Below are 26,845 nucleotides of genomic sequence, written 5' to 3'. Positions count from 1 at the left end.
CACTGTAATTCAAATCACAGGCCTAATAGTACTGTAGAGCTGTTTTTACTTGCACACAATATAGCTGGATTGCCCCGTCCTGCCCCTAGGGGTCCACCGCTCTGCAGCGCCCCAATCCAACACACCCCACTCAGCTTTAGGATCTTAGTGAAACGTTCATTAAGGCCAGAGTGACAACCAACAGTACGGCAGACCCCCCAGGGCCACGACTGAGCAGCCCAGCAGCTTAGGTATATCCCCTGATGTGGGCATGTTTTCAATACAGATTCCTTTTGTCATACATTATTCCATATAAGGCATCCAGACCTTATGAAAGTTGCACAGTATACCTTTAATCTTGTAATAAATAAAATCTAGTGATACATAACTTGACATTTCTGGCATCCATTGTGACATTGTGGGAGGATAACCAACCTTCCATTTAATGGCAATACATTTCTTAGCCGCTATAAATGCTAGGTTACACAGTTTCTTCTGATAACAGTCTTCAGTATCAACATTTCCAAGTAAACAAACACAGGGAGAAGGGAGAATCTGTAGACATGTTGAGATAAAATAACATACTCTTTGCCAGAATTCAGCCAGCCTTCACAAGAGCATAACATATGCAAATATGTCCCCTTTTGTGTTATACACCTCCAGCAGAGGAATTACATTATATTCACGTTCACTGGTATATAGTACGTTCTATGGATGGTCTTAAACTGCAGTAATTTATGTCTGAGATTATATGAACATGACTGGGCATCAGGAAAAGTCTCTATATATCAACCAATGATACAGTTTGTAACTCAACTTTATAGGTTTGTCAGACTGTCAAATCTTTGAAGCTTTGTTTGCTGCACAGATAGAATAAAGTGTTGCATCTGCGAAAGTTCACCTCAGCGCCTTCACAGACTGGTCTTCCCTGGTTGCCTGATCCTGCTGAGACCCCTGTCACCATCTGATCCTGCTCAGATGAGGCATGACAAAGAAGTACCTTGGTGTACATTTATACATTATATTATCCAAGAATAGAGTCAATGGTTCAATAATGATGAAATGACCATTATTCCAAGATCCCAGACTGTAGCCTACCCATCAACTCAAGATTGAAACTTTGTATCCATTCATTGGTTGTTATAATACACTACAAAATTCACCTGAGCTCCGTAGACTGGCCTTCCCTGGCTGTCTGACCCTGCTGGGACACCTGTCACCATCTGATCCTGCTAAGACGATAAGAATAGTGTTGTGTACTGACTGTGCACCATGACAGTGAAGCCTGTAGAGTTGTTTACATCGTGTCAGTGTGAAAAGTAGGGAATTAGCTAGGGAAACTGTCAGATCAGTAACGTTACATTGCTATTTTTGACTAATAAAAACTCACAATGTGCTGTCAAAAAACATCAGAATGTCGGTCTTCAATCGTTTGGCCGCTGGTTTCATTGTTTGATTCAGGTCTAGTGGGATTGAGGCAAAAATAATAACTAAAGTTAGTGAAAACTAGGCAAGTTAATTTACTTCTGTTGAAGCAGGACAAAACAAAGGCTACAAAACATTTCCATACACACAAGAGCTGTTAGATACTGCTGCCTGACAGATAGCTAGAGGCTAGAGCTGAACTGGCTGTGGTAGCTAATAGCTAGCTAGATCATTCACTTCAGACAGAACTTCAGTCGAGAGGGGATGAAACATGTAATGCATTAGCTAACATTACATGTCAGTTACAGTACATGCCACCACTAACTTTTTTTCTGTTGAGTCAAACAGCAGTTACCTTGCCAGCGACATCAGTCAAATAAAGAGTAGCCAGTTTCTGCTCTACTTGCTTTTACAACTCGGAGAAAAATGCCCCCCCGTCCCCGTCCCCAGTGAAAGTTGCGCCTCTGATAAAAGGCCTTCCTTATATTTTCTGTTTGTTTTTTTTGTCTTCAGATGACACCCGGCTGCGGTTCAGCAGTGGTCGTGTTGCGGTCACTCTGGGCAGTCTTCTGGACGACCAGCACTGGCACTCTGTCCTCATCGAGCGCTTCAACAAGCAGGTCAACCTCACAGTGGACAGCCACACACAGCACTTCAGGACCAAGGGGGAAGGAGACTCTCTGGAGGTGGACTATGAGGTGTGTCTATCCAAACATCCATCATATTTCCTTACAGTAGGTCTGAGTAGATTACACCACCAGCATCCAGTCAGAAAAACACTTTAACCCGATACCAGGGTGAGATTAACAATAATACTTGGTCTATCTCGTTAGAACCTGACATCTCTTTTCAACCTGACACCTGACACTATACTTTCATAGGACTTTTCTTCTATTTCTTTCTAACATGTCTATATTTCACCTTCTTTCCTTATAAAAGCTCAGCTTTGGGGGCATCCCACTGCCAGGTAAGCCTGGCACCTTCCTGAGGAAGAACTTCCATGGTTGCATCGAGAACCTCTACTACAACGGGATCAACATAATTGACCTAGCCAAGCGACGCAAGCCTCAGATCTACAGTGTGGTATTAGCTTTTCAGCTACTCATTTTTAATGCTTAAACTGTAGGCCAAGGCCAAGTTTATTTTGCACTGCATTACCAATATATTAACTTATGTAAATGATAATGCTCCATTGTGTTAGAAGTGAAGGTTAACAACACCTAACCTTAGAGAACTAGAGAACCATAACAGTTGTTGCGTACAAAATACAGACTGTGGATAGGGTTCCATGGGAATACAGGGTGCATGGCAAGAACCCCTTAGAGCTGATAGTCTTCTAATTTCTTCTCTTGTTCTTATTTTGGAAAGAGATCAGGGCTCAGTGATGAGGTGGACCAGGAGCTGTATTCAGTGATCCATTCAATATAGAGGTATTATTACCTCCTGTAGCCAGAGGTAAATTGCATTATTTAAGATAGTCCTCTCAGAGATGTCAGGGCCTTGTGCAGCCCCTAAATGATACATCTTCATGGATATTAACCTTGAGAAACCTTCTGTCTCAGTGGTCTTGCAGCCCCAAAAACAAGGGGCGTGATGCACAACGGGTGTCACCCAACCTCTAACAACAAATCCGCTAACACTGAAATAGCATTAGTATGAATAAGTTATCAATGATTCTGTGTGAGTTAGTGTCAGCCTATTGAAATAGAATGATACTGAAATCAAGTTTGGTGGATTTGATGGAAGAGTCCCTGTGGAGGGTTTAGTTAACATGCTCCATGTCGCTGCCACTCCATGTCACCAGGATCGATTATGTGTTCATCCCCACACTGCTCTGACCTTTTCCTGTGTACAGGAACTCATGTCCTCTATACTGACTCTTCCTGTCCCTAGGAGTCACAGTGGGGTTGGCAGTGATATTTAACCTAGCTCCCTGCAGAGTTGATTTTATCTCATTCCCCTGTTCTCTCTATTGTGTACTCTCTCTCTCTCTCTCTTTTGATTTTGTCTCATACTTTGTCTCTTTCTCGCTCTCGATACTGTACCCACCATTCTCTTTCTCTCTTTCTAGAAAGGGGGCCAGTAAGGAGTTCATTAATAACAGCACTACGCGTACAGAGTTGACATAATTTTTAATTAACCCTAAATGTTGAAAGTTGATCTTGATCGGGGCAAGGTGACTGTAAGACTGAGTGTTCTATGTGTGTCTCCAGGGCAACGTGACCTTCTCATGCTCGCAGCCCCAGCTGGTGTCCACCACATTCCTGAGCTCCAGCAGCAGCTTCCTGTCGCTCCCAGCCACGCCGTCTGCTTCAGGGGGCTTCACGGTGCATTTCCAGTTCAGAACATGGAACCCAGACGGGCTACTGCTCTTCACACAGCTGGCCCTGGAGCCCCAGAGACTGGAGCTGCAGATAAGCAACAGCCGGCTGCGCCTGACCCATCACAAGTCAGCCCAGCAGAAAGAAGAGGTCTCCACCGGTGAGGGCCAGGCCAACAGCCTCTAGCTTAGCTGACCCACACTATGGGCTGGAATCAGTGGTTCTGCCTATGGGGACTCAAGTGAAGCAGGCAGACAATGAGAAACCCATTTTATTACTGCAGAGAATGTTTGTGGTTTTACACACAGATAGTCTGATAGTGATAGTAAAGATTATGAGTAAAGATTATAAGAAGAGAGAATCAATTCAGTTGGACCTGTGCTTATCTCATTTTGAGTTCACAAACCAGACCTGGGTTCAAATACGTGTTCTTGAGTATTTCATATTTTCAAATACACAGCCCAAAACAAGTACTTTTATTTGTGAATTTGAATGGTTATTTGTAAAAACCAAATAGTCGACCAAATTGTATTTGAATGTTTTTTTTAAATATACTTATTTAAAATACTAATGTCAAATACCTGTGTTAAATGCATGGGAGTGTATTTGAGTCAGTGTATTTGAGTATTTTCAAATACTTACCAAGTGTATTTCCAAATTCATTGCAATATTCATATTCTTGTATACATGATATCATAGGAAAACGTCATTGTGGCACGTTTTTGCAAAAAAATTTAAATGTCACAGTAGCTGATGTTTTTCTCAATACATTGCCATCAATGGTAAAAGGTGAGTGTTACATGGTAGTGATGCGCAGGTTGACTCATAGGCCTTAACCCTAACCCTAGCTTCATGTCCACTCCCAGCTCAACCCTTACCCTATCGTAACTGCAGTGGCGGTCGGTGCCGTTTAAGATCAGGGAGGACAATATTTTTTTTCATGAGCATGGCTTTATTTCTAATTTCAGTATATTAGATGACTGTCATTCATATTCCACCCAGCTCAATGTAACATTGGCTACCTCATGATACTTACATTTTCCCTATATCCACCAAGAAGTTGCTATAACCTAGCCTATGAACTAAAGTTTACAACATAGGTGCACAGGTAGAGAGAAAAATGAGAGTAATCAAGGTGATAGACAGTGATACATTCAATACCACCTTGCGCACTCTTGCCTGCATCTAGCTGATCTAGGGTGTAATCATTAGTCCAACAGTTGCAAATGATAGTTTCTATTGGACAGATTCAGGTATGTTTATCCCCGTTTAGTACCTTTTGCTTCTGCTTAAGAAACTTTTTTCAACAGAATCGGCTAGGGCTGACCCCATTTATCGTAACCACTAACCGGTACACACAGCATACATCGTTGTAACCATATTAGCTAATGTCATAGTCAACATAGCTACTAGAGCTAACACATTAGTAAACCCACTACAATCATGCAGTACAGTGTACAGTCAGCAAGCAGTTTAGCAGTTACACCGGCGCGCCCCGGTTGCAATAAATTAATAAAACCATTTGATTGGGTGGACAACATGTCAGTTTATGCTGCAAGAGCTCTGATAGGTTGGAGGACGTCCTCCGGAAGTTGTCATAATTACTGTGTATGTCGATGGAACGGGATGAGAACCATGAGCCTCCTAGGTTTTGTATTGAAGTCAATGTACCCAAGATGGCGTAGCAGTGCGGTCGCTTTTATTCATTGTCCCTGTGTAAATATCCCGTTTCTTGTTTTTTTGTCTATTTTGTATATATTTCTCAATTTTTACTTTTCATTCTTTAACTAAATATACTTTCCTGCAACCCGCCTCACCCAACGTGGAAAGGATTCTATTATTTCTTTATAACTTTCATCAAGAACCGTAAGCTGAAAATAGTGTAGCTGCAACTGAATGGCTACTTACTATTAGTCACCGTTAGCGTCTTCACCACTGTCCGTGGCCTACACTATCCACCAGCCAGCTCTAGCTCTAGCCTGGACAATTTGTCGGCCAGTCTGTACAGCGTGCTATCGACCCAGCGTGCTATCGACCCAGAGCTTATTGGACTTTCTGCCGGAATCACTGGACCCTAGCGCCGGATCATCGCAACCAGCTAGCTAGCTGCAACCTGTTGTTGGCTGATTACCATTGCCCTATAGCAAGCACCAGTTAGCCTTGAGCTAGCCTCAGGCCCATCTCCCGGCTATCTACCTCTCTGTCAACCGGACGGGACCTCCTAGTGTTGACACTGAGCCCCGCCGATCCAACACGACTGGTCTGCCGACGAAATAGTCTGATGTGGTTTCAACAGGCTTCCCGTTGCGACGACCACGAAGATCCATCTGCCAGCCCCGGCCCGCTAGCACACGCAAACTACAACTGTGCTCCCTGCTAGCTGTGCTGAAGCACCAATTTGAACTGCTCTCGGACTCACATATTGCTGTTCACTGGACCTTATGATCACTCAGCTGCACAGCTGATGCCTGCTGGACTGTTCCTTTACACGGTACCCTGTCCTGTTTATTCTGTTTAGCCTTAGCCCAAACGTTATCGCTATTTCCAGTTGTTGTCTTAGCTCTCTCTAATAACACCTGTGACTGCTTTATGCCTCTCTCCCATGTCAATTATGCCTTGCCTATTGCTGTTTGGGTTGGTTCTTATTATACAATTTCACTGTAGAACCCCTAGTCCCTCTCAAACTGCCTCAAATAGTTCCTTTGTTCCACCCCCCATACACGCCGAGACCGGCTCAATCGGTGCCTCAAGTGACGCTATCTCTTTCATTGTTACCCAACACTTAGGGTTACCTGAACTGTACTCATATCCTTCCATATCCTTTTCTGTACATAATGCCCTGAATCTTTTATACAACGCCCGGAGAACTGCACCCTTTTTTCTATGTACCCAACGCACTAGAAGACCAGTTCTTAAAGCCTTTAGTCGTATCCTTATTCTAGTCCTCCTCTGTTCCTCTGGTGATGTAGAGGCTAACCCAGGCCCTGCAGCCCCCAGTATCACTCCTACTCCCCAGGAGCTATCATTTGTTGACTTCTGTAACCGTAAAAGTCTTGGTTTTCTGCACGTAAATATCAGAAGCCTCCTTCCTAAGTTTGAGTTATTCACTGCGTTAGCACACTCCGCCAACCCTGGTGTTCTAGCAGTGTCTGAATCCTGGCTTAGGAAGGCCACCAAAAATTCTGAAATTTCCATCCCCAACTATAACATTTTCCGTCTAGATAGAACTGCCAAAGGGGGTGGAGTTGCAATCTACTGTAGAGATAGCCTGCAGAGCTCTATCATACTATCCAGGTCTGTGCCCAAACAGTTTGAGCTTCTACTTCTAAAAATCCACCTTTCCAGAAATAAATCTCTCACTGTTGCCGCTTGCTACAGACCCCCCTCAGCCCCCAGCTGTGCCCTGGACACCATATGTGAATTAATTGCCCCCCATCTATCCTCAGAGTTCGTACTGCTTGGTGACCTAAACTGGGATATGCTTAACACCCCGGCCATCCTACAATCTAAACTAGATGCCCTCAATCTCACACAAATTATCAACGAACCTACCAGGTACAACCCTAAATCCGTAAACATGGGTACCCTCATAGATATCATCCTGACTAACTTACCCTCTAAATACACCTCCGCTGTCTTCAACCAGGATCTCAGCGATCACTGCCTTATTGCCTGCGTCCGTAACGGGTCCGCGGTCAAACGACCACCCCTCATCACTGTCAAATGCTCCCAAAAACACTTCAGCGAGCAGGCCTTCCTAATTGACCTGGCCCAGGTATCCTGGATGGATATAGATCTCATTCGGTCAGTAGAGGATGCCTGGTTGTTCTTTAAAAGTAATTTCCTCTCAATCTTAAATAAACATGCCCCATTCAAAAAATACAGAACTAAGAACAGATATATCCCCTGGTTCTCCTCAGACTTGACTGCCCTTGACCAGCACAAAAACATCCTGTGGCGTACTGCATTAGCATCAAATAGCCCCCGCGATATGCAACTTTTCAGGGAAGTTAGGAACCAATATACACAAGCAGTTAGGAAAGCAAAGGCTAACTTTTTCAAACAGAAATTTGCTTCCTGTAGCACTAACTCCAAAAAGTTTTGGGACACTGTAAAGTCCATGGAAAATAAGAGCACTTCCTCCCAGCTGCCCACTGCACTGAGGCTAGGAAACACTATCACCACCGATAAATCTACAATAATCGAGAATTTCAACAAGCATTTTGCTACGGCTGGCCATGCTTTCCACCTGGCTACCACAACCCTGGCCACCAGCTCTGCACCCTCCGCTGCAACTTGCCCATGCCCCCCCCGCTTCTCCTTCACACAAATCCAGACAGCTGATGTTTTGAAAGAGCTGCAAAATCTGGACCCCTACAAATCTTCTGGGCTAGACAATCTGTACCCTTTCTTTCTAAAACTAGCCGCCGAAATTGTCGCAACCCCTATTACTAGCCTGTTCAACCTCTCTTTCGTAACGTCTGAGATCCCCAGAGATCGGAAAGCTGCCGCGGTCATCCCCCTCTTCAAAGGGGGTGACACTCTAGATCCAAACTGTTACAGACCCATATCCATCCTGCCCTGCCTTTCAAAAGTTTTTGAAAGCCAAGTCAACAAACAGATCACCGACCATTTCGAATCCCACCGTACCTTCTCCGCTATGCAATCCGGTTTCCGAGCTGGTCATGGGTGCACTTCAGCCACGCTCAAGGTCCTAAACGATATTATAACCGCGATCGATAATAGACAGTACTGTGCAGCCGTTTTCATTGACCTGGCCAAGGCTTTCGACTCTGTCAACCACCGCATTCTTATTGGCAGACTAAATAGCCTTGGTTTCTCAAATGACTGCCTCGCCTGGTTCACCAACTACTTCTCAGATAGAGTTCAATGTGTCAAATCGGAGGGCCTGTTGGCTGGACCTATGGCAGTCTCTATGGGGGTGCCACAGGGTTCAATTCTTGGGCCGACTCTTTTCTCTGTGTATATCAATGACGTCGCTCTTGCTGCTGGTGACTCTCAGATCCACCTCTACGCAGACGACACCATTTTGTATACATCTGGCCCTTCATTGGACACTGTGTTAACAAACCTCCAAACGAGCTTCGATGCCATACAACACTCCTTCAGTAGCCTCCAACTGCTCTTGAACACTAGTAAAACTAAATGCATGCTCTTCAACCGAACGCTGCCTGCACCCGCCCACCCGACTAGAATCACTACTCTCGACGGGTCTGACCTAGAGTATGTGGACAACTACAAATATCTAGGTGTCTGGTTAGACTGTAAACTCTCCTTCCAGACTCACATTAAGAATCTCCAATCCAAAGTTAAATCTAGAATTGGTTTTCTATTTCGCAACAAAGCCTCCTTCACTCATGCTGCCAAACATGCCCTCGTAAAACTGACTATCCTACCGATCCTTGACTTCGGCGATGTCATTTACAAAATAGCCTCCAACACTCTACTCAGCAAATTGGATGTAGTCTATCACAGTGCCATCCGTTTTGTCTCCAAAGCCCCATATAATACCCACCACTGTGACCTGTACGCTCTTGTTGGCTGGTCCTCACTACATATTCGTCGCCAAACCCACTGGCTCCAGGCCATCTATAAATCACTGCTAGGCAAATCCCCGCCTTATCTTAGCTCATTGGTCACCATAGCAACACCCACCCGTAGTCTGCGCTCCAGCAGGTATATCTCACTGGTCATCCCCAAAGCCAACACCTCCTTTGGCCGCAATTCCTTCCAGTTCTCTGCTGCCAATGACTGGAACAAACTGCAAAAATCTCTGAAGCTGGAGACACTTATCTCCCTCACTAACTTTAAGCATCAGTTGTCAGAGCACCTTACCGATCACTGCACCTGTACACAGCCCATCTGAAATTAGCCCGCCCAACTACCTCATCCCTATATTGTTATTTATTTTGCTCATTTCTACCCCAGTATCTCTATTTGCACATCATCTCTTGCACATCTATCATTCCAGTGTTAATACTAATTGTAATTATTTTGCACTATAGCCTATTTATTGCCTTACCTCCATAACTTGCTACATTTGCACACACTGTATATATATGTATTTCTGTTGTATTTTTGACTTTGTTTTGTTTTACCCCATATGTAACTCTGTGTTGTTGTTTTTATCGCACTGCTTTGCTTTATCTTGGCCAGGTCGCAGTTGTAAATGAGAACTTGTTCTCAACTGGTTTACCTGGTTAAATAAAGGTGAAAAAAATAAAAAAATAAAGAGGAGGACGGAAACTAGCTGTGCAGTTGAGGCTACTGTAGACCTTCATTGCCAAACAGTGTTTTAATCAATTATTTGGTGACGTGAGTATATCTAGTATAGTTTTATCTAAAAAGGATATGTTTGACCCGTCTCTGTGTCTGTGTGCTCATTGATCTCACTCACTGCAACATAATCGAGATGTTATCAGGAACAATCCGAGGTCGTCCTCCATCTGTTGCATGTTGGAGGCTTTTGCGAGTCAATGTTTGCACCAGGTGTGCTTTTTTGTTTGTTTCAAACAATTTACTGCCTGAAATCTAGCACATTTAATTGCATTCCATTGTAATTCTCCTAGCCTGCAACCCTGAAAGCAGATGGCAATCACAGAGGGGATTGTAGACAGAGCAGACACACACAGAGCTTGGATGCCCTTCACTGTAAAGGCCTGAGTTTAATTAAATCAAAAACCAAAGATTATACCTCTGAGGTTTACCATTGGTTCCTTCTCAGAATGGAACTACAAACACAACAGATGGGGGTTGTGGGTGATCCATTGTTTATTTGATAATATAAGGGAAATTATATGAAATGTGTGTGTAGTGTGGAGGGAGATCCATAAAGTCAACATCTGCGAGAGCAACAGAGTAAATGCAGAGGTTTGTTGCAGACAAACAGATTGTATATCTAAATATACAACTGTACTGGAAAAATGTTTTCATAAATTGCTTTTGAAACAGTGTAGTTGCTATGGTAAAACAACAGTGATGTGCAGAGATTGATAGTGCATATTAAAGTCTCCAAATCACCCAGAACCTACACCCTGCTGTCTCCACAGGTCACAGAGTGAATGATGGACTGTGGCACTCCGTGAGTCTCAGCTCCCGAAGTCTCCAGGTCACCATGACTCTGGACAACGAGCCGCCCTCAACCGTCGAGCTGGCGGACCACATGGAAGCAGGAAACAGCCTCTACTTTGGAGGTAAGAGGACAGATAATATGACCAATACTTGATTAGGTTTGAAAATATGTTCTGGTATTTACAGTAGAAACTCAATGATTTGATTAAACTGTGGACTGTAATACCTAAGAAGCCTCACTCTTTGGCATCGTCACTCCAGCGCCTTAGTGGCTCTTAATATACATTGGCTTGTAAGCAGAGATTTACTTAATACATCCCTGTACAAACTTTAGCTTCCCAGAACTTGCCATGTACATCTCAAATCTTCTGATAGCTGGCGTTTTACTAAGCTGCTTTTAAAAGGCTTCAACTTTTATAATGGCGTGTCTTGGCAGGTTTAACTCTGCTCTCTTTTTTTGGGCGACTTCTCTCTCTGCCGTAACAGAGGTTTAAAAACGGTACATGATTGTCACGCGAATTTTTTTTTATTTTTATGTACATGTCCTGTTTAGATAATTTTCACTAAATCACAAATGTTGTTATTTCTGCTTGCGTGTCTCCAGTCAGTGTCACACCCTGACTCTGGGGACTCGTATATGTTGAGTCAGGGTGTGTATGTTCTATGTTGTGTATTTCAATGTTGATATTCTATTATGTGTAGATCTATGTTGGCCGGTGTGGTTCCCAATCAAAGGCAGCTGTAGCTCGTTGTCTCTGATTGGGGCCCATACTTAGGCAGCCTATTGGCACTAGTGGGTTGTGGGATCTTGTTCCAGTTAAGGTATGTTGTGTTGTGCTGCCTTGGACTTCACGTTTCGTTTTGTCGGTTGTTTATTCCTTTAAATAAACATGTATGCATATCACGCTGCGCCTTGGTCCGTCCCGTCTGTAAGCGAACGTGACAGTCAGTAAGTCAGTCAGCATACAACCCTCTTAGCAACTTAACATACATTGCCTTTGGAAAGTATTCAGACCCCTTGACTTTTTCCATATTTTGTTACGTTACATCCTAAATTTGATTCAATTGTTTTTTTCCCTCATCAATCTACACAATACCCCATAATGACAAAGCAACAACTAGTTTTTATAAATTTTAGCTAATTAAATTTGTTCAAACCCGGAAATATCACATTTTCATAAGTATTCAGACCCTTTACTCAGTACTTTGTTGACGCACCTTTGGCAGCGATTACAGCATCCAGTCTTCTTGGGTATGACACTACAAGCTTGGCACACCTGTATTTGGGGAGTTTCTCCCATTCTTCTCTGCAGTTTCTCTCAAGATCTGTCAGGTTGGATGGGGAGCGTTGCTGCCCAGCTATTTTCAGTTCTCTCCAGAGATGTTAAATCGGGTTCAAGTCCAAGCTCTGGCTGGGCCACTCAAGGACATTCAGAGACTTGTCCTGAAGCCACTCCTGCATTATCTTGGCTATGTGTTTAGGGTCGTTGTCCTGTTGGAAGGTTAACCTTCACCCCAGTCCTGAGTGCTCTCGAGCAAGTTTCCATCAAGGATCTTTTTGTACTTTGCTCCATTTATCTTTGCCTCGATCCTGACTAGTCTCCAAGTCACTGCTGCCACCAACATGCTTCAGCGTAGGGATGGTGCCAGGTTTCCTTCAGACGTGACGCTTGGCATTCAGGCCAAAGAGTTTAATCTTGATTTCATCAGACCAGACTCTTGTTTCTCATGGTCTGAGAGTATTTAGGTGCCTTTTGGCAAACTCCAAGCGGGCTGTCATGTGCCTTTTACTAAGGGGTGGCTTCCATCTGGCCACTCTACCATAAAGTCCTAATTGGTGGAGTGCTGCAGAGATGCTTGTCCTTCTGGAAGGTTCTCCCATCTCCACAGAGGAACTCTGGTGCTCTGTTAGAGTGACCATCGGGTTCTTGGTCACCTCCCTGACCAAGGCCCTTCTCCCCCGATTGCTCAGTTTGGCCGGGCGGCCAGCTCTAGGAAGAGTCTTGGTGGTTCCAAACTTCTTCCATTTAAGAACGATGGAGGCCACTGTGTTCTTGGGGACCTTCAATGCTGCAGAACTGTTTTGGTACCCTTCCCCAGATCTGTGCCTCGACACAATCCTGTCGCAGAGCTCTATGGACAATTCCTTCAACCTCATGGTTTCTGCTCTGACATGCACTAACAACTGTGGGACCTTATATAGACAGGTGTGTGCCTTTCCAAATAATGTCCAATCAATTGAATTTACCACAGATAGACTCCAATCAATTTGTAGAATCATCTCAAGGATGATCAATAGAAACAGGATGTACCTGAGCTCAATTTCGAGTCTCATAGCAAAGGGTCTGAATACTTATGTAAATAAGGTATTTCTGTTTTTCTACAGAAATCTAAAAATGTGTTTTCACTTTGCCATTATGGGGTATTGTGTGTACATTGCTGATGATTTTTTATTTATTCAATCCATTTTAGAATAAGGCTGTAACGTAACAAAATGTGGAAAAGTCAAGGGGTCTGAATAATTTCTTAAGGAACTGTATGTGTAAGCCTGTTTTGTTGCATTATTACTGTAGAAGCTTGTTTGGCAGATGTTGTGTTACATAAACATCCTTCTGCTGTGTGTTCCATTAGGCTGTCCCTCCTCATCCCCAGCTGACCCAGGCTGTGAGAACCCCACATTGGCATTCCAGGGTTGCATGCGTCTCATTTCCATCAACAGTCAGCCCATGGACCTGAACCAGGTGCACCAAGGACGGCTGGGAAACTACAAGGAGCTACAGTTTGACACATGTGGCATCCATGACAGGTATCACAATTGCTGTATACAATATTCGATTTTCGAAATTATGTGCCAAGGTGGCAACCTTCAACTTAAAGCATATGCATGGGACTTTTGTTTTTTGCTTATGCAACTAACACAACTTAACACTTGATTATTGTCAGACCTTGTTTGATATATTATGTTCCAGCAAAATGTTTGGATTGTGCAAGCACATAATTTCTGTCTCCTCATTTGATGTTATGGCACTGGTATAAAACATTGTAGTTTATTTTGGACCTGAAGCTTGTGAAATCCTTTTCTCACAGCTGAAGTGTGAGCAAATGAACATTAAGTTCTAAGGCAGGGGACCTTTGAAGTCAGTAGCCTTTACAGGGTCTACAGTAATTAGTGAGGAGGGTTGAGTAATTATAGAAACATGTCAGGTTCCTATGTTGCCCAATGGAAAAAGCAGCTGATTGGGATCTGCTTTCGACTGTGTCTCTAATTAACTGTGACTGGAGTCGGAGTGCAGATTGACTGATTGCCAGACTGAAATGTTACTGTACAATTTTTACTGGGTTGCCATGAAACCAAGGAGCCAGTTAACCTAAGAGACAAGATCCCCCGAGAAGTGATGATGAGGAGAGGAGCTTGTTTTTCTTTAGTGTTTCCGAAAGTGTCGGGAGCAAAATGTCTCATGTTATAACACCTCACCAAACATATTTTAATTGGGAACCCAGCATGAGAAACAGTAACCAAAAATAATGATGTGGCAAAGCTCAAAAGAAGCAACTTGTTTCTTAGTGTTAAAATCTTGAACATTGTTTTTCTATTTTTATGTATAGAGTAAGCGCCCAATACATTAGTCATAGCACAATATGAATAATCTGATGTCTACATGCAGAACTATACTGTAAATATATAGTCACTATTTCAGGATCTGCAACATGGAGTGTTTTTGGAGAACTGGTGATTTAAATAGCGCCCATTTCTGAATGACTTTGTATTTCATTCCTGTGTTGAGGATTAAGCACTGTGTTTATGCTTGTGGGGTTCAAATAATCAACACAATCAAAAACAGGCTTTAATCTTCAACCTTTTCAATATAATGACAACCTACTTATGATTGCACAACCTCAACAGTAACGGAGAAATCACTGCAATCAAACAAGATTACTACATACCCTGGATGTGGTGAATGATGGACGGAGTCAGGCGCAGGAGTAAAATAACCGGATGCAGATGTATTCCTTCCAGACATACAATGTGCCTACAACAGCAATCGAAACAGGTACAGGGGAAACAATCCTCCCTGACCAAACACAGTCTCAGAAAATACAATAAAAGTAATGACACAGGGCAAAATCAACCCTGGCAAAATAAATGAGAAAGTATCTCAACCGAGCTACTCTCCTCCCACATAGAACAATCACTCACAAAGACAAGGGGGCAGAGGGAACACTAATACACCGACTAATTAGGGGATGAGCACCAGGTGTGTGTGATTGACAAGACAAGACAAGTGGAGTGATGAGAATGGGAGCGGCAGTAGCTAGTAAGCCGGTGACGACGAATGCCTAAACCTGCCCGAACAAGGAGGGGAGGCAGCCTCGGCGGAAGTCATGACAGTACCCCCCCCTCGGGGACGGCCAGGAGGACGCGGAGCAGGGTGAGCCGGATGGCGACAGTGGAAATCTCGCAACAGGGAGGGATCGAGGATGTCCCTCTCCGGGACCCAGCACCGTTCCTCCGGACCGTATCCCTCCCACTCCACGAGGTACTGAAGGCCCCCGACCCAACACCTCGAATCCAGGATGGAACGGACCGAGTACGCCGGGGCCCCCTCGATGTCCAGAGGAGGTGGAGGGACTTCCCGCACCTCAGACTCCTGGAGCGGACCAACCACCACCGGCCTAAGGAGAGACACATGAAACGAGGGGTTAATACGGTAATCAGGGGGAAGTAATAACCTGTATGTGACCTCGTTTATCCTCCTCAGGACTTTAAACGGCCCCACAAACCGCGAGCTCAGCTTCCGGCAGGGCAGGCGGATGGGCAGATTCCAGGTCGAGAGCCAGACCCGATCCCCCGGTACGAAGACCGGGGCCTTGCTGCGGTAGTGGTCAGCGTTGGCCTTCTGACGACACACAGCGCGCTGGAGGTGAACATGGGCAGCGTCCTAAGTCTCCTCCGCATGCCGAAACCAGTCATCCACCGCAGGAGCCTCAGTCTGGCTCTGGTGCCACGGTGCCAGAACCGGTTGGTAACCTAAAACACATTGGAAGGGCGTTAGGTTAGTGGAGGAGTGGCGGAGAGATTTCTGGGCATATTCTGCCCATGGCAAAAACACCAACCACTCCCCCGGCCGGTCCTGGCAGTAGGTCCGCAGGAACCTACCCACATCTTGATTAACCCTTTCCACATGCCCATTACTCTCGGGGTGGAATCCAGAGGTCAGGCTGACCAAGACCCCCAGACGTTCCATGAATGCCTTCCAGACCCTAGACGTGAACTGGGGACCTCGGTCGGACACTATATCCTCTGGTACCCCGTAGTGCCGGAAGACGTGAGTAAACAGGGCCTCCGCGGTTTGTAGGGCCGTGGGGAGACCGGGCAGAGGAAGGAGGCGGCAGGACTTCGAAAAGCGGTCCACAACGACCAGGATGGTGGTGTTACCTTGGGAGAGGGGAAGATCAGTAAGAAAATCAATACTTAGATGAGACCATGGTCATTGTGGAACTGGTAATGGTTGCAACTTACCCGCTGGGAGGTGCCTAGGTGCCTTACTCTGGGCGCACACCGAGCAGGAGGAGACGTACACCCACACAGTATTTATCGGTCAGGCAGCGCACTGTACAACCGATACCTGGGTGACCAGAGGAGGGTGACGTGTGTGCCCAGTAGATCAAACGATCACAGATAAGAGCAGGCACGTACCGCAGCCCAGCTGGACACTGAGGTGGAGATGGATCTGTGCGTAATGCTCGCGTCCATCGCCCATACTACCGGCCCCACAATGCAGTAGGCCGGGAGTATGGCGTGTTGTCTCTGGGCCTCTCCTCTATGTCATACAGCCGGGACAGTGCGTCTGCCTTCACGTTCTTCGTACCCGGAATGTATGATAGTGTGAAATCAAACCGGGTGAAGAGGGCCCACCTGGCCTGGCAAGGATTCAGCCTCCTCGATGCCCGGATGTACTCCAGGTTACGGTGGTCTGTCCAGACGAGAAAAGGGTGTTTCGCCCCTTCGAGCCAATTCCTCCACACTGTCAAAGCTCGGACAACAGCCAGCAGCTCCCGATCACCAACACCGTAGTTCTGCTCCGCCGAGCTGAGCTTCTTAGAAAAGAAGGCACAGGGGCGGAGCTTGGGGGGCATGCCCGAGCGTTGAGACAGGACAGCGCCTATCCCTACCTCGGACACATCCACCTCCACTACGAACGGTAGTGATGGATCGGGGTGGGCTAGTACCGGGGCTGAGGTGAACAGACCCTGCAGTCTACTGAAGGCCAGGTCAGCCTCAGCAGACCAGCAGATCCGGGATGGCCCACCCTTCAACAAGGAGGTAATGGGAGCTGCGACCTTGCCAAAGCCCCGGATAAACCTCCGATAGTAGTTGGCAAAGCCAAGGAAGCGCTGCACCTCCTTAACCGTGGTTGTAGTCGGCCAATTACGCACGGCTGAAATGCAATCTCCCTCCATCTCCACACCTGAGGTAGTAATGTGGAATCCGAGGAAGGAGACTGACAGCTGGAAAACCTCACACTTTTCTGCCTTGGCATAAAGGTAATTCTCCAGCAGTCGGACCAGTACCTTGCTAACCAGGGACACATGCTTGGCGCGCGTAGCGGAATACACCAGGATGTCATCGATGTAGACCACCACACCGCGACCAAACATGTCCCGAAACACCTCGTTCACAAAGGACTGGAAGACGGATGGAGCATTCATCAAACCGTAGGGCATCACCAGGTATTCATAATGTCCTGAGGTTGTGCTGAATGCTGTTTTCCACTCATCCCCTTCCCGAATACGCACCAGGTTGTAGGCACTCCTGAGATCTAATTTGGTGAAGAAGTGGGCTCCATGCATTGACTCAATCACTGAAGGAATGAGGGGAAGAGGATAACTAAATCGTATCGTCACCTTGTTCAGTGGTCGATAATCAATGCACGGGCGTAAACCCCCATCTTTCTTCTTCACAAAGAAGAAACTCAAGGAAGCAGGTGAAGTGGAGGGACATATATACCCCTGGCCCAGGGACTCAGTGATGTATGTCTCCATAGCCTCCGTTTCAGCCTGCAACAGGGGATACACATGACTCCTGGGAGGTACAGCGTCTACCTGAAGGTTTATCGCACAATCCCCCTCCCGATGAGGTGGTAATTTAGTCACCTGCGTCTTGGAAAACGCGAGCGCCAGATCATGTTATTCGGGGGGAATGCGCACGGTGGGGGTACCGTCTGGACTTTCCACTGTGGTTCAACCAACGGAAACACCTAGACACCTACCCGGACACTCTCGCGACCACCCCGTAAGAACCCTCTGCGGCCATGAGAAATTGGGGTTGTGAAGGGCTAACCACGGGATACCTAATAATTCCTCAGGGTAAGCAGGAGATTCAATAATCAAAAAGGTGATCTGCTCAAAATGAGTCTCCTGGGTGATCATGGTGACTTTTACAGTAACCTCCTTAACTAACCCGGACCCTAATGGTCGACTATCAAGGGCTCTGATGGGTCGTGGAATGGATAGGGGAACCAATGAAATGCCTTGATGGCGCGCAAATGCCCTGTCCATAAAGTTCCCAGCTGCGCCTGAATCGACTAGTGCCTTACACTGGGGAACTACCATGTGATCGGGAAAGGAGATAGATAGGGTGTGGGTGTTCAATACCTGGGGTGATGCGTGAGTGCCCTGCCTACCGCCTCCAGACCCAAAAGTACGTTGACTGCGACGTGAGGTGTATTGTCCCTTCGTGCCACCAGAGTGGCACTGTCACTGTCCTCCTCCGCTCTCTCGAACGGCGGCTCCACCCAACTCCATCACCGAGCAGATGGACATCCTCTGGCTGCCAGCAGATTGTCCAGCCGGATGGCCATGTCCACCAGTTGGGAGAACGATAGCATGGCATCCTGGCAGGCTAGCTCCCGTCGGATGTCCTCCCGTAGGTGGCACCGGAAATGGTTGATCAGGGCACGTTCGTTCCACCCGGACCCCGCTGCCAGCGTCCGGAACTCCAGCGCGTAGTCCTGTGCGGTCCTCTTCCCCTGCCTCAGCTGGACCAGCCGCTCGCCCGCCTCTCGACCCTCGGGCGGGTGATCGAAAACCGCCCGAAAGAGGCCAGCGAACTCCCTGTAGTCCTCCAACGCGGCTCTTCCTTCATTCCACACCGCGCTGGCCCACTCCAGGGCTCTCCCACAGAGGCAGGAAACGAGGACGGATACCTTCTCCCGCTCCAATGGCGCCGGCCTGATGCTGGAGAAATGCATCTCCAGTTGAAGAAGGAATCCTTTACAGCGCACTGCCGTCCCATCAAACGCCGGTGGCCGGGATATCTAGATCCCTCCGGGTGCTGGGGTGTAGGTGTCTGGATCCGGTTGGCCAGCTGGTCTCGACAGATCGGGTCCTCTCCTCTCCAGGCGTTGGACGACCTGAAGAACCCGATCCATCGCTTTCACCAAGCTGGCCAGCATCATGGAATGCTCCTGGACCCTTGCAACGACTCCAGGCATGCGGTCGTCTCCTGCTGACTCCATATCAGCGGGTGAGTGATTCTGTGGTGAATGATGGACGGAGTCAGGCACAGGAGTAAAATAACCGGATGCAGATTTATTCCTTCCAGACATACAATGCGCCTACAACGGCAATGAAAACAGGTATAGGGGAAACAATCCTCCCTGACCAAACACAGTCTCAGAAAATACAATAAATGTAATGACACAGGGGAAAATCAACCCTGGCAAAATAAATGAGAGAGTATCTCAACCGAGATACTCTCCTCCCACATAGAACAATCACTCACAAAGACAAGGGGGAAGAGGGAACACTTATACACAGACTAATTAGGGGATGAGCACCAGGTGTGTGTGATTGACAAGACAAGACAAGTGGAGTGATGAGAATGGGAGCGGCAGTAGCTAGTAAGCCGGTGACGACGAACGCCGAAACCTGCCCGAACAAGGAGGGGAGGCAGCCTCGGCGGAAGTCGTGACACTTGAGTTATGCTTTCTATCGTCTTACCTTTTTAGAACGTTTCAAAACAATGTTGATTTATCCTTCCTGCTGCTCAACACTTCCTGTTTATTAATAGTATAACATAGCATAGCTAGGCCTCCCTCTGTCTCTCTCCATCACTAATTCTCCAGGTTTAAAACATTCATGAGCAGCTGTCATCTTCCAGGACCCTGCCAGGCTCAGGGTGGCAGTCCCCTAACAGCCAGCGCAGGTTGACTGGCAGACCGCGGCCTCTGCATGCCACCATGGAGGTGGAGGCCATGGGTTCCTAGAAATGTTCAATAGAACCATTAGGGGACATGCACAACCCAACTTAGCACTTTGGCTTGTGACATACTTACTTATAGAAAAACAATTAATTAATTTGTCAGTGAGGGAACTAATTAAATAACACAAAAAACTCTTAAGAGATTATAATACCTTTTGTTGAAGAGCTTTCCTCGCCATTCACTCCTACCACTAAAACTTCATTGTCCGGTTTATTGCGGAGGAACAGTTCTGCAAGTTGAGCAGCATAATTTTATGGTCCACGAAAGCCTTTTCTGTGTGCATGAATAAAAATAGCACAGCAATAATTAAACCATCACCTGAACATTATCTGGAAAACAGTTGACTCCCTTTGTAGTGCTAAATAGGTAAATGGGAATTGTAATGGCTGTGTTGTATGTACAACCCCCACTAAACCAGAGCTCCCGTGGGACAGGATTCACAATTTAAGCAGAATTAAATAATATATGCAAGCTTAAAAGGCTGGTAATCTTAGAAGGTACAGAGGCATTTTTAATCAGAGTGTCTTTCCATAGCCAGTTTCACTGGTACTTTTTCTGCATATTGTTAACATTTACAGAGACCTCAGATGATTTGCAAAAATGGCATTGTAGAGAGGGAGAGGGGTGAGGAGAGGAGAGGGGGGTTGAGTTGCTTACACCTACCATAGCCATGCATGTTTATGCAGTAACTTTGTTTACAAACAACTGCCGGCACAAACACCTGCCTTTCTTGGAAATCAGTTTGCCTGGTTCAATTGAATTTGAGCCCCACAATAAAACACAATGGGTACAGAGGTCAGCCCAGTCATGTCCCGTACAGCCGAAGAGCAGGCAGGTACTCACCCAAAAATGAACATAACAAAATTGTTATGAAAATCTAAACTCAATATTCTGTTTGCTAAAATCTATTGTCACTAGAGAGTTTTGTATGCAGATGTTCATCATGGATAATAACAATTTTAAGTCTTACAGCCATTTTGTTGTTAAGAAGTTGTCACAGATATCAAAACACCAGCCATCATCAGTCAAGCATATTTTGTAGTGTTGTCAAGTTCATTATCTCCAGCTAGTTCAGTTCAGTCAGAGAGTGGGAACAACCATATTGTTTTAGCATTGCTGTCTCAATGACTTTGCCTCTCTGGTACCAGGTCACTTGGATTCCTTCCCACTGTCTGATCTTTCCTGTCTCTCCAGATGTCTGCCCAACTTCTGTGAACATGGAGGGCAGTGTTCCCAGTCCTGGAACACCTTCTACTGTGACTGCTCTGGAACAGGATACACTGGAGCCACCTGCCACAACTGTGAGTACCTGCCTGCTCTCCGGCTGTTCTGGACATGACTGGGCTGACCTCTGTACCCCATTGTGTTTCATTGTGTAAATACATTACCTGATCAAATGTATGTGGACACCTGCTTGTCGAACATCTCATTCCAAAATCATGGGCATTAATATGGAGTTGGTCCCCCTTTGCTGCTATAACAGCCTCCACTATTCTGGGAAGGCTTTCCATTAGATGTTGGAACATTGCTGCGGGGACTTGCTTCCATTCAGCCACAAGAGTGAGGTCGGGCACTGATGTTGGGCGATTAGGCCTGGCTCGCAGTCGGTGTTCCAATTCATTCCAAAGGTGTTCGATGGGGTTGAGGTCAGTTCTCTTTGCAGGCCAGTCAAGTTCTTCCACACTGAACTCGACAAACCATTTCTGTATGGACCTCGCTTTGTGCAAGAGGGCATTGCCATGCTGAAACAGGAAAGGGCCTTCTCCAAACTGTTGCCACAAAGTTGGAAGCACAGGATCATCTAAAATGTCATTGTTTGCTGTAGCATTAAGATTTCCCTTCACTGGACCTAAGGGGCCTAGCCCGAACCATGAAAAACAGCCCAGACCATTATTCCTCCTCCACCAAACTTTACAGTTGTCACTATGCATTGGGGTTGGTAGCGTTCTCCTGGCATCCACAAAACACAAATTTGTCCGTCGGAATGCTGGACTGAAGCGTGATTCATCACTCGAGAAAATGCGTTTCCACTGCTCCAGAGTCCAATGGCGGTGAGCTTTACACCACTCCAGTCGACGCTTGGCATTGCGCATGGGGATCTTAGGCCTGTGTGCGACTGCTCAGCCATGGAAACCCATTTCATGAAGCTCCCGACGAACAGTTCTTGTGCTGACGTTGCTTCCAGAGGCAGTTTGGAACTCGGTAGTGAGTGTTGCAACCGAGGACAGAGGTTTTTACCCGCTACGTGCTTCAGCACTCAGCGGTCCCGTTTTGTGAGCTTGTGTGGCCTACCACTTCGCGTCTGAGCCGTTGTTGCTCCTAAACGTTTCCACTTCACAATAACAGCACTTACAGTAGACTGGGGAAGCTCTAGCAGGGCAGAAATGTTACGAACTGACTTGTTGTAAAGGTGGCATCCTATGACGGTGCCACGTTGAAAGCCACTGAGCTCTTCATTAAGGCCATTCTACTGCCAATGTTTGTATATGGAGATTGCATGGCTGTGTGCTCGATTTTCTACACCCTTCTACAGCAACGAGTGTGGCTAAAATAGCCGAATCCACTAATTTGAAGGGGTGTCCACATACTTTTGTATATATAGTGCCTTGCAAAAGTATTCATCCCCCTTGGCATTTTTCCTATTTTGTTGCATTACAACCTGTAATTTAAATTAATTTTTATTTGGATTTCATGTAATGGACATACACAAAATAGTCCAAATTGATGAAGTGAAATAAAAAAAATTACTTGTTTCAAAAAATTTATAACGGACAAGTGGTACGTGCATATGTATTCACCCCCTTTGCTATGAAGCCCCTAAATAAGATCTGGTGCAACCAATTACCTTCAGAAGTCACATAATTAGATAAATAAAGTCCACCTGTGTGCAATCTAAGTGTCACATGATCTGTCACATGATCTCAGTATTGTGGAGAAGTGCAGATCAGGGTTGGGTTATAAAAAATATCAGAAACTTTGAACATCCCACAAGGCACCGTTAAATCCAGTATAAAAAAATGGAAAGAATATGGCACCACAACAAACCTGCCAAGAGAGGACCGCCCACCAAAACTCACAAACCAGGCAAGGAGGGCATTAATCAGAGAGGCAACAAAGAGACCAAAGATAACCCTGAAGGAGCTGCAAAGCTCCACCGCAGAGATTGGAGTATCTGTCCATAGGACCACTTTAAGCTGTACACTCCACAGAGCTGGGCTTTACGGAAGAGTGGCCAGAAAAAAGCCATTGCTTAAAGAAAAAGGAAGCAAACACGTTTGGTGTTCGCGAAAAGGCATTTGGGAGACTCCCCAAACATATGGAAGAAGGTACTCTGGTCAGATAAGACTAAAATTGAGCTTTTTGGTCATCAAGGAAAACACTATGTCTAGCGCAAACCCAACACCTCTCATCACGCCGAGAACACCATCCCCACAGTGAAGCATGGTGGTGGCAGCATCATGCTGTGGGGATGTTTTTATTGGCAGGGACTGGGAAACTGGTCAGAATTGAAGGAATGATGGATGGCGCTAAATACAGGGAAATTCTTGAGGGAAACCTGTTTCAGTCTTCCAGAGATTTGAGACTGGGACAGAGGCTAACCTTCCAGCAGGACAATTACCCTAAGCATACTGCTAAAGCAACACTCGAGTGGTTTAATGGGATACATTTAAATGTCTTCGAATGGCCTAGTCAAAGCCCAGACCTCAATCCAATTGAGAATCTGTGGTATGACTTAATGATTGCTCTACACCATCGGAACCTATCCAACTTGAAGGAGCTGGAGCAGTTTTGCCTTGAAGAATGGGCAAAAATCCCAGTGGCTAGATGTGCCAAGCTTATAGAGACATACCCCAAGAGACTTGCATCTATAATTGCTGCAAAAGGTGGCTCTACAAAGTATTGACTTTGGTGGAGTGAATAGTATTTGTTGTTTATTTCACAAGAAAAAATATTTTGCATCCTCAAAGTGGTAGGCATGTTGTGTAAATCAAATGATACAAACACCCCCAAAATCCATTTTAATTCCAGGTTGTAAGGCAACAAAATAGGAAAAATGCCAATGACCTGAATAATTTCGGAAGCCACTGTATGGTTTATACAGTCGTGGTCAAAAGTTTTGAGAATGACACAAGTATTGGTCTTCACAAAGTTTGTTGCTTCAGTGTTATGAGATTTTTTTGTCAGATGTTACTATGGCATACTGAAGTATAATTACAAGCATTCCATAAGTGTCAAAGGCTTTTATTGACAATTACATGAAGTTGATGCAAAGAGTCAATATTTGCAGTGTTGACCCTTCTTTTTCAAGACCTCTGCAATCCGCCCTGGCATGCTGTCAATTAACTTATGGGCCACATCCTGACTGATGGCAGCCCATTCTTGTATAATCAATGCTTGGAGTTTGTCAGAATTTGTGGGTTTTTGTTTGTCCACCCGCCTCTTGAGGATCGACCAGAAGTTCTCAATGGGATTAAGGTCTGGGGAGTTTCTTGGCCATGGACCCAAAATGTCGATGTTTTGTTCCCCGAGCCACTTAGTTATCACTTTTGCCTTATGGCAAGGTACTCCATCATGCTGGAAAAGGAATTGGTCGTCACCAAACTGTTCTTGGATGGTTGGGAGAAGTTGCTCTCTGAGGATGTGTTGGTACCATTCTTTTTTTAATGGCTGTGTTCTTAGGCAAAATTGTGAGTGAGCCCACACCCTTGGTTGAGAAGCAACCCCACACATGAATGGTCTCAGGATGCTTTACTGTTGGCATGACACAGGACTGATGGTAGCGCTCACCTTGTCTTCTCCAGACAAGGTGTTTTCAGGATGCCCCAAACAATCGGAAAGGGGATTCATCAGAGAAAATGACTTTACCCTTCTTGACACAAGGCCATCCTTCAAAAGTCTTCGCATCACTGTGCATGCAGATGCACTCACATCTGCCTGATGCCATTCCTGAGCAAGCTCTGCACTGTTGGTGCCCCGATCCTGCAATTGAATCAACTTTAGGAGATGATCCTGGCGCTTGCTGGACTTTCTTGTGCGCCCTGACGCCTTCTTCACAACAATTGAACCTCTCTCCTTGAAGTTCTTGATGATCCGATAAATGGTTGATTTAGGTGCAATCTTACTAGCAGCAATATCTTTGCCTGTGAAGCCCTTTTTGTGCAAAGCAATGATGACGGCACGTTTTTCCTTGCAGGTAACCATGGTTAACAGAGGAAGAACAATGATTTCAAGCACCACTCTCCTTTTAAAGCTTCCAGTCTGTTATTCTAACTCAATCAGCATGACAGAGTGATCTCCAGCCTTGTCCTCGTCAACACTCTCACCTGTGTTAACGAGAGAATCACTGACATGATGGTAGCTAGTCCTTTTTTGGCAGGGCTGAAATGCAGTGGAACTGTTTTTTAAGTTCATTTTCATGGCAAAGAGGGACTTTGCAATTAATTGCAATTCATCTGATCACTCTTCATGACATTCTGGAGTATATGCAAATTGCCATAATCAAAACTAAGGCAACAGACTTTGTGAAAATTAGTATTTGTGTCATTCTCAAAACTTTTGACCACGACTGTAAATAAACAATCTAGTCTCACTATTTCATTATCTAATATGTTGTTGTAAGGTTTAGCCATAGATTGTTTTGCATACTTAGAGGGTGTTTGATGAGATATGAGACACTGTAGTTATTGCTAGGCCACCATCACATTTGAAATGGAAACGAATACGAATACACATGACCCCATAATAAAACTCTGTTTCTGCAAGCATTTTTGTTTTTATAACAGCCTGTGAACATATGTTATTACATTTACCTTACTCAAATTGTATTTTCATTCTCTACTCCCGTGTGTGTTCCTCTGTAGCCATCTATGAGGCATCATGTGAGGCCTACAGGCTGACTGGCAGCTCCTCAGGCTACTTCTCCATTGATCCAGATGGCAGTGGACCTCTGGGGCCGATACAGGTCTACTGCAACATGACAGGTGAGCTGCCATCCTGGCCCTCAACCTTACATACACATTTAGACTGATGGCCTTTATGATCTTGTTGTCAGACTAATCTAGATTTACAGCCGGATTGCCATTGATTGACTTTAAAATGGCGCCGGAGGGGATTGATGCCGTTTTATGGGCTCTTAACCAACCGTGCTATTTTGTTTGTATTTTCGCATTGTTTGTAACTTATTTTGTACATAATGTTGCTGCTACCATCTCTTATGACCGAAAATAGCTTCTGGACATCAGAACAGCGATTACTCACCTTGAACTGGACGAATAATTTTTCTTTAATGAGTCGGACGAGAGGGATTTTCAGACACCCGACAGGGCCCTCATCCCTGTCATTCGCAGGAGAAAGAGACGGAGATATCGCGGAAGGAGATCGGGGTGCCTGATAAGGAGCCGGCGACAAGTGGCTAATTTGCATTGGCTTGAGGGGGCTCAACACCCTTTCCTCATTCTGACCGATCACCGTAACCTGGAGTACATCCGGGCAGCTAGGAGATTGAACCCTCGTCAGGCTAGGTGGAACATGTTCCTGACCCGGTTTGTTTTTAAGATCACATACATCCCAGGGTCCCAGAACGGTAAGGCAGACGCCCTGTCCCGGCGGTATGACACAGAGGAGAGGTCCATTGAGCCCACTTCCATACTGCCGGAGTCTTGTCTGGTGGCTCCGGTGGTATGGGAGGTCGATGCGGAAATCGAGCGGGCACTGCGTGCCGACCCTACTCCCCCCGAGTGTCCTGTGGGGCGGAAGTACGTT

At 45.8% G+C, this 26,845-nt stretch overlaps 1 protein-coding gene across 1 annotated transcript in view; it reads left to right on the top strand.

The window, feature by feature from the left end:
* LOC311143726 (contactin-associated protein-like 5) overlaps positions 1-26,845 on the top strand; it is a gene marked incomplete at its 5' end in the record, with an annotated part of 128,797 nt that overhangs the window by 78,463 nt on the left and 23,489 nt on the right. The window contains 7 exons of the mRNA XM_084179599.1: positions 1,918-2,102; positions 2,344-2,487; positions 3,618-3,885; positions 10,796-10,939; positions 13,449-13,623; positions 21,278-21,384; positions 25,945-26,064. Of these exons, the coding sequence (XP_084035725.1) occupies positions 1,918-2,102; positions 2,344-2,487; positions 3,618-3,885; positions 10,796-10,939; positions 13,449-13,623; positions 21,278-21,384; positions 25,945-26,064 (1,143 nt within the window). The remainder of the gene's footprint in view (positions 1-1,917; positions 2,103-2,343; positions 2,488-3,617; positions 3,886-10,795; positions 10,940-13,448; positions 13,624-21,277; positions 21,385-25,944; positions 26,065-26,845) is intronic.

Source organism: Coregonus lavaretus, assembly GCF_964263955.1.
Source record: "Coregonus lavaretus genome assembly, chromosome: 16".
In the NCBI taxonomy this organism is placed as follows: Eukaryota; Metazoa; Chordata; class Actinopteri; order Salmoniformes; family Salmonidae; genus Coregonus; species Coregonus lavaretus.
The sequence above is the reverse complement of the archived record's forward strand: the minus strand, read 5'-3'. Positions and strand labels throughout refer to the sequence as shown.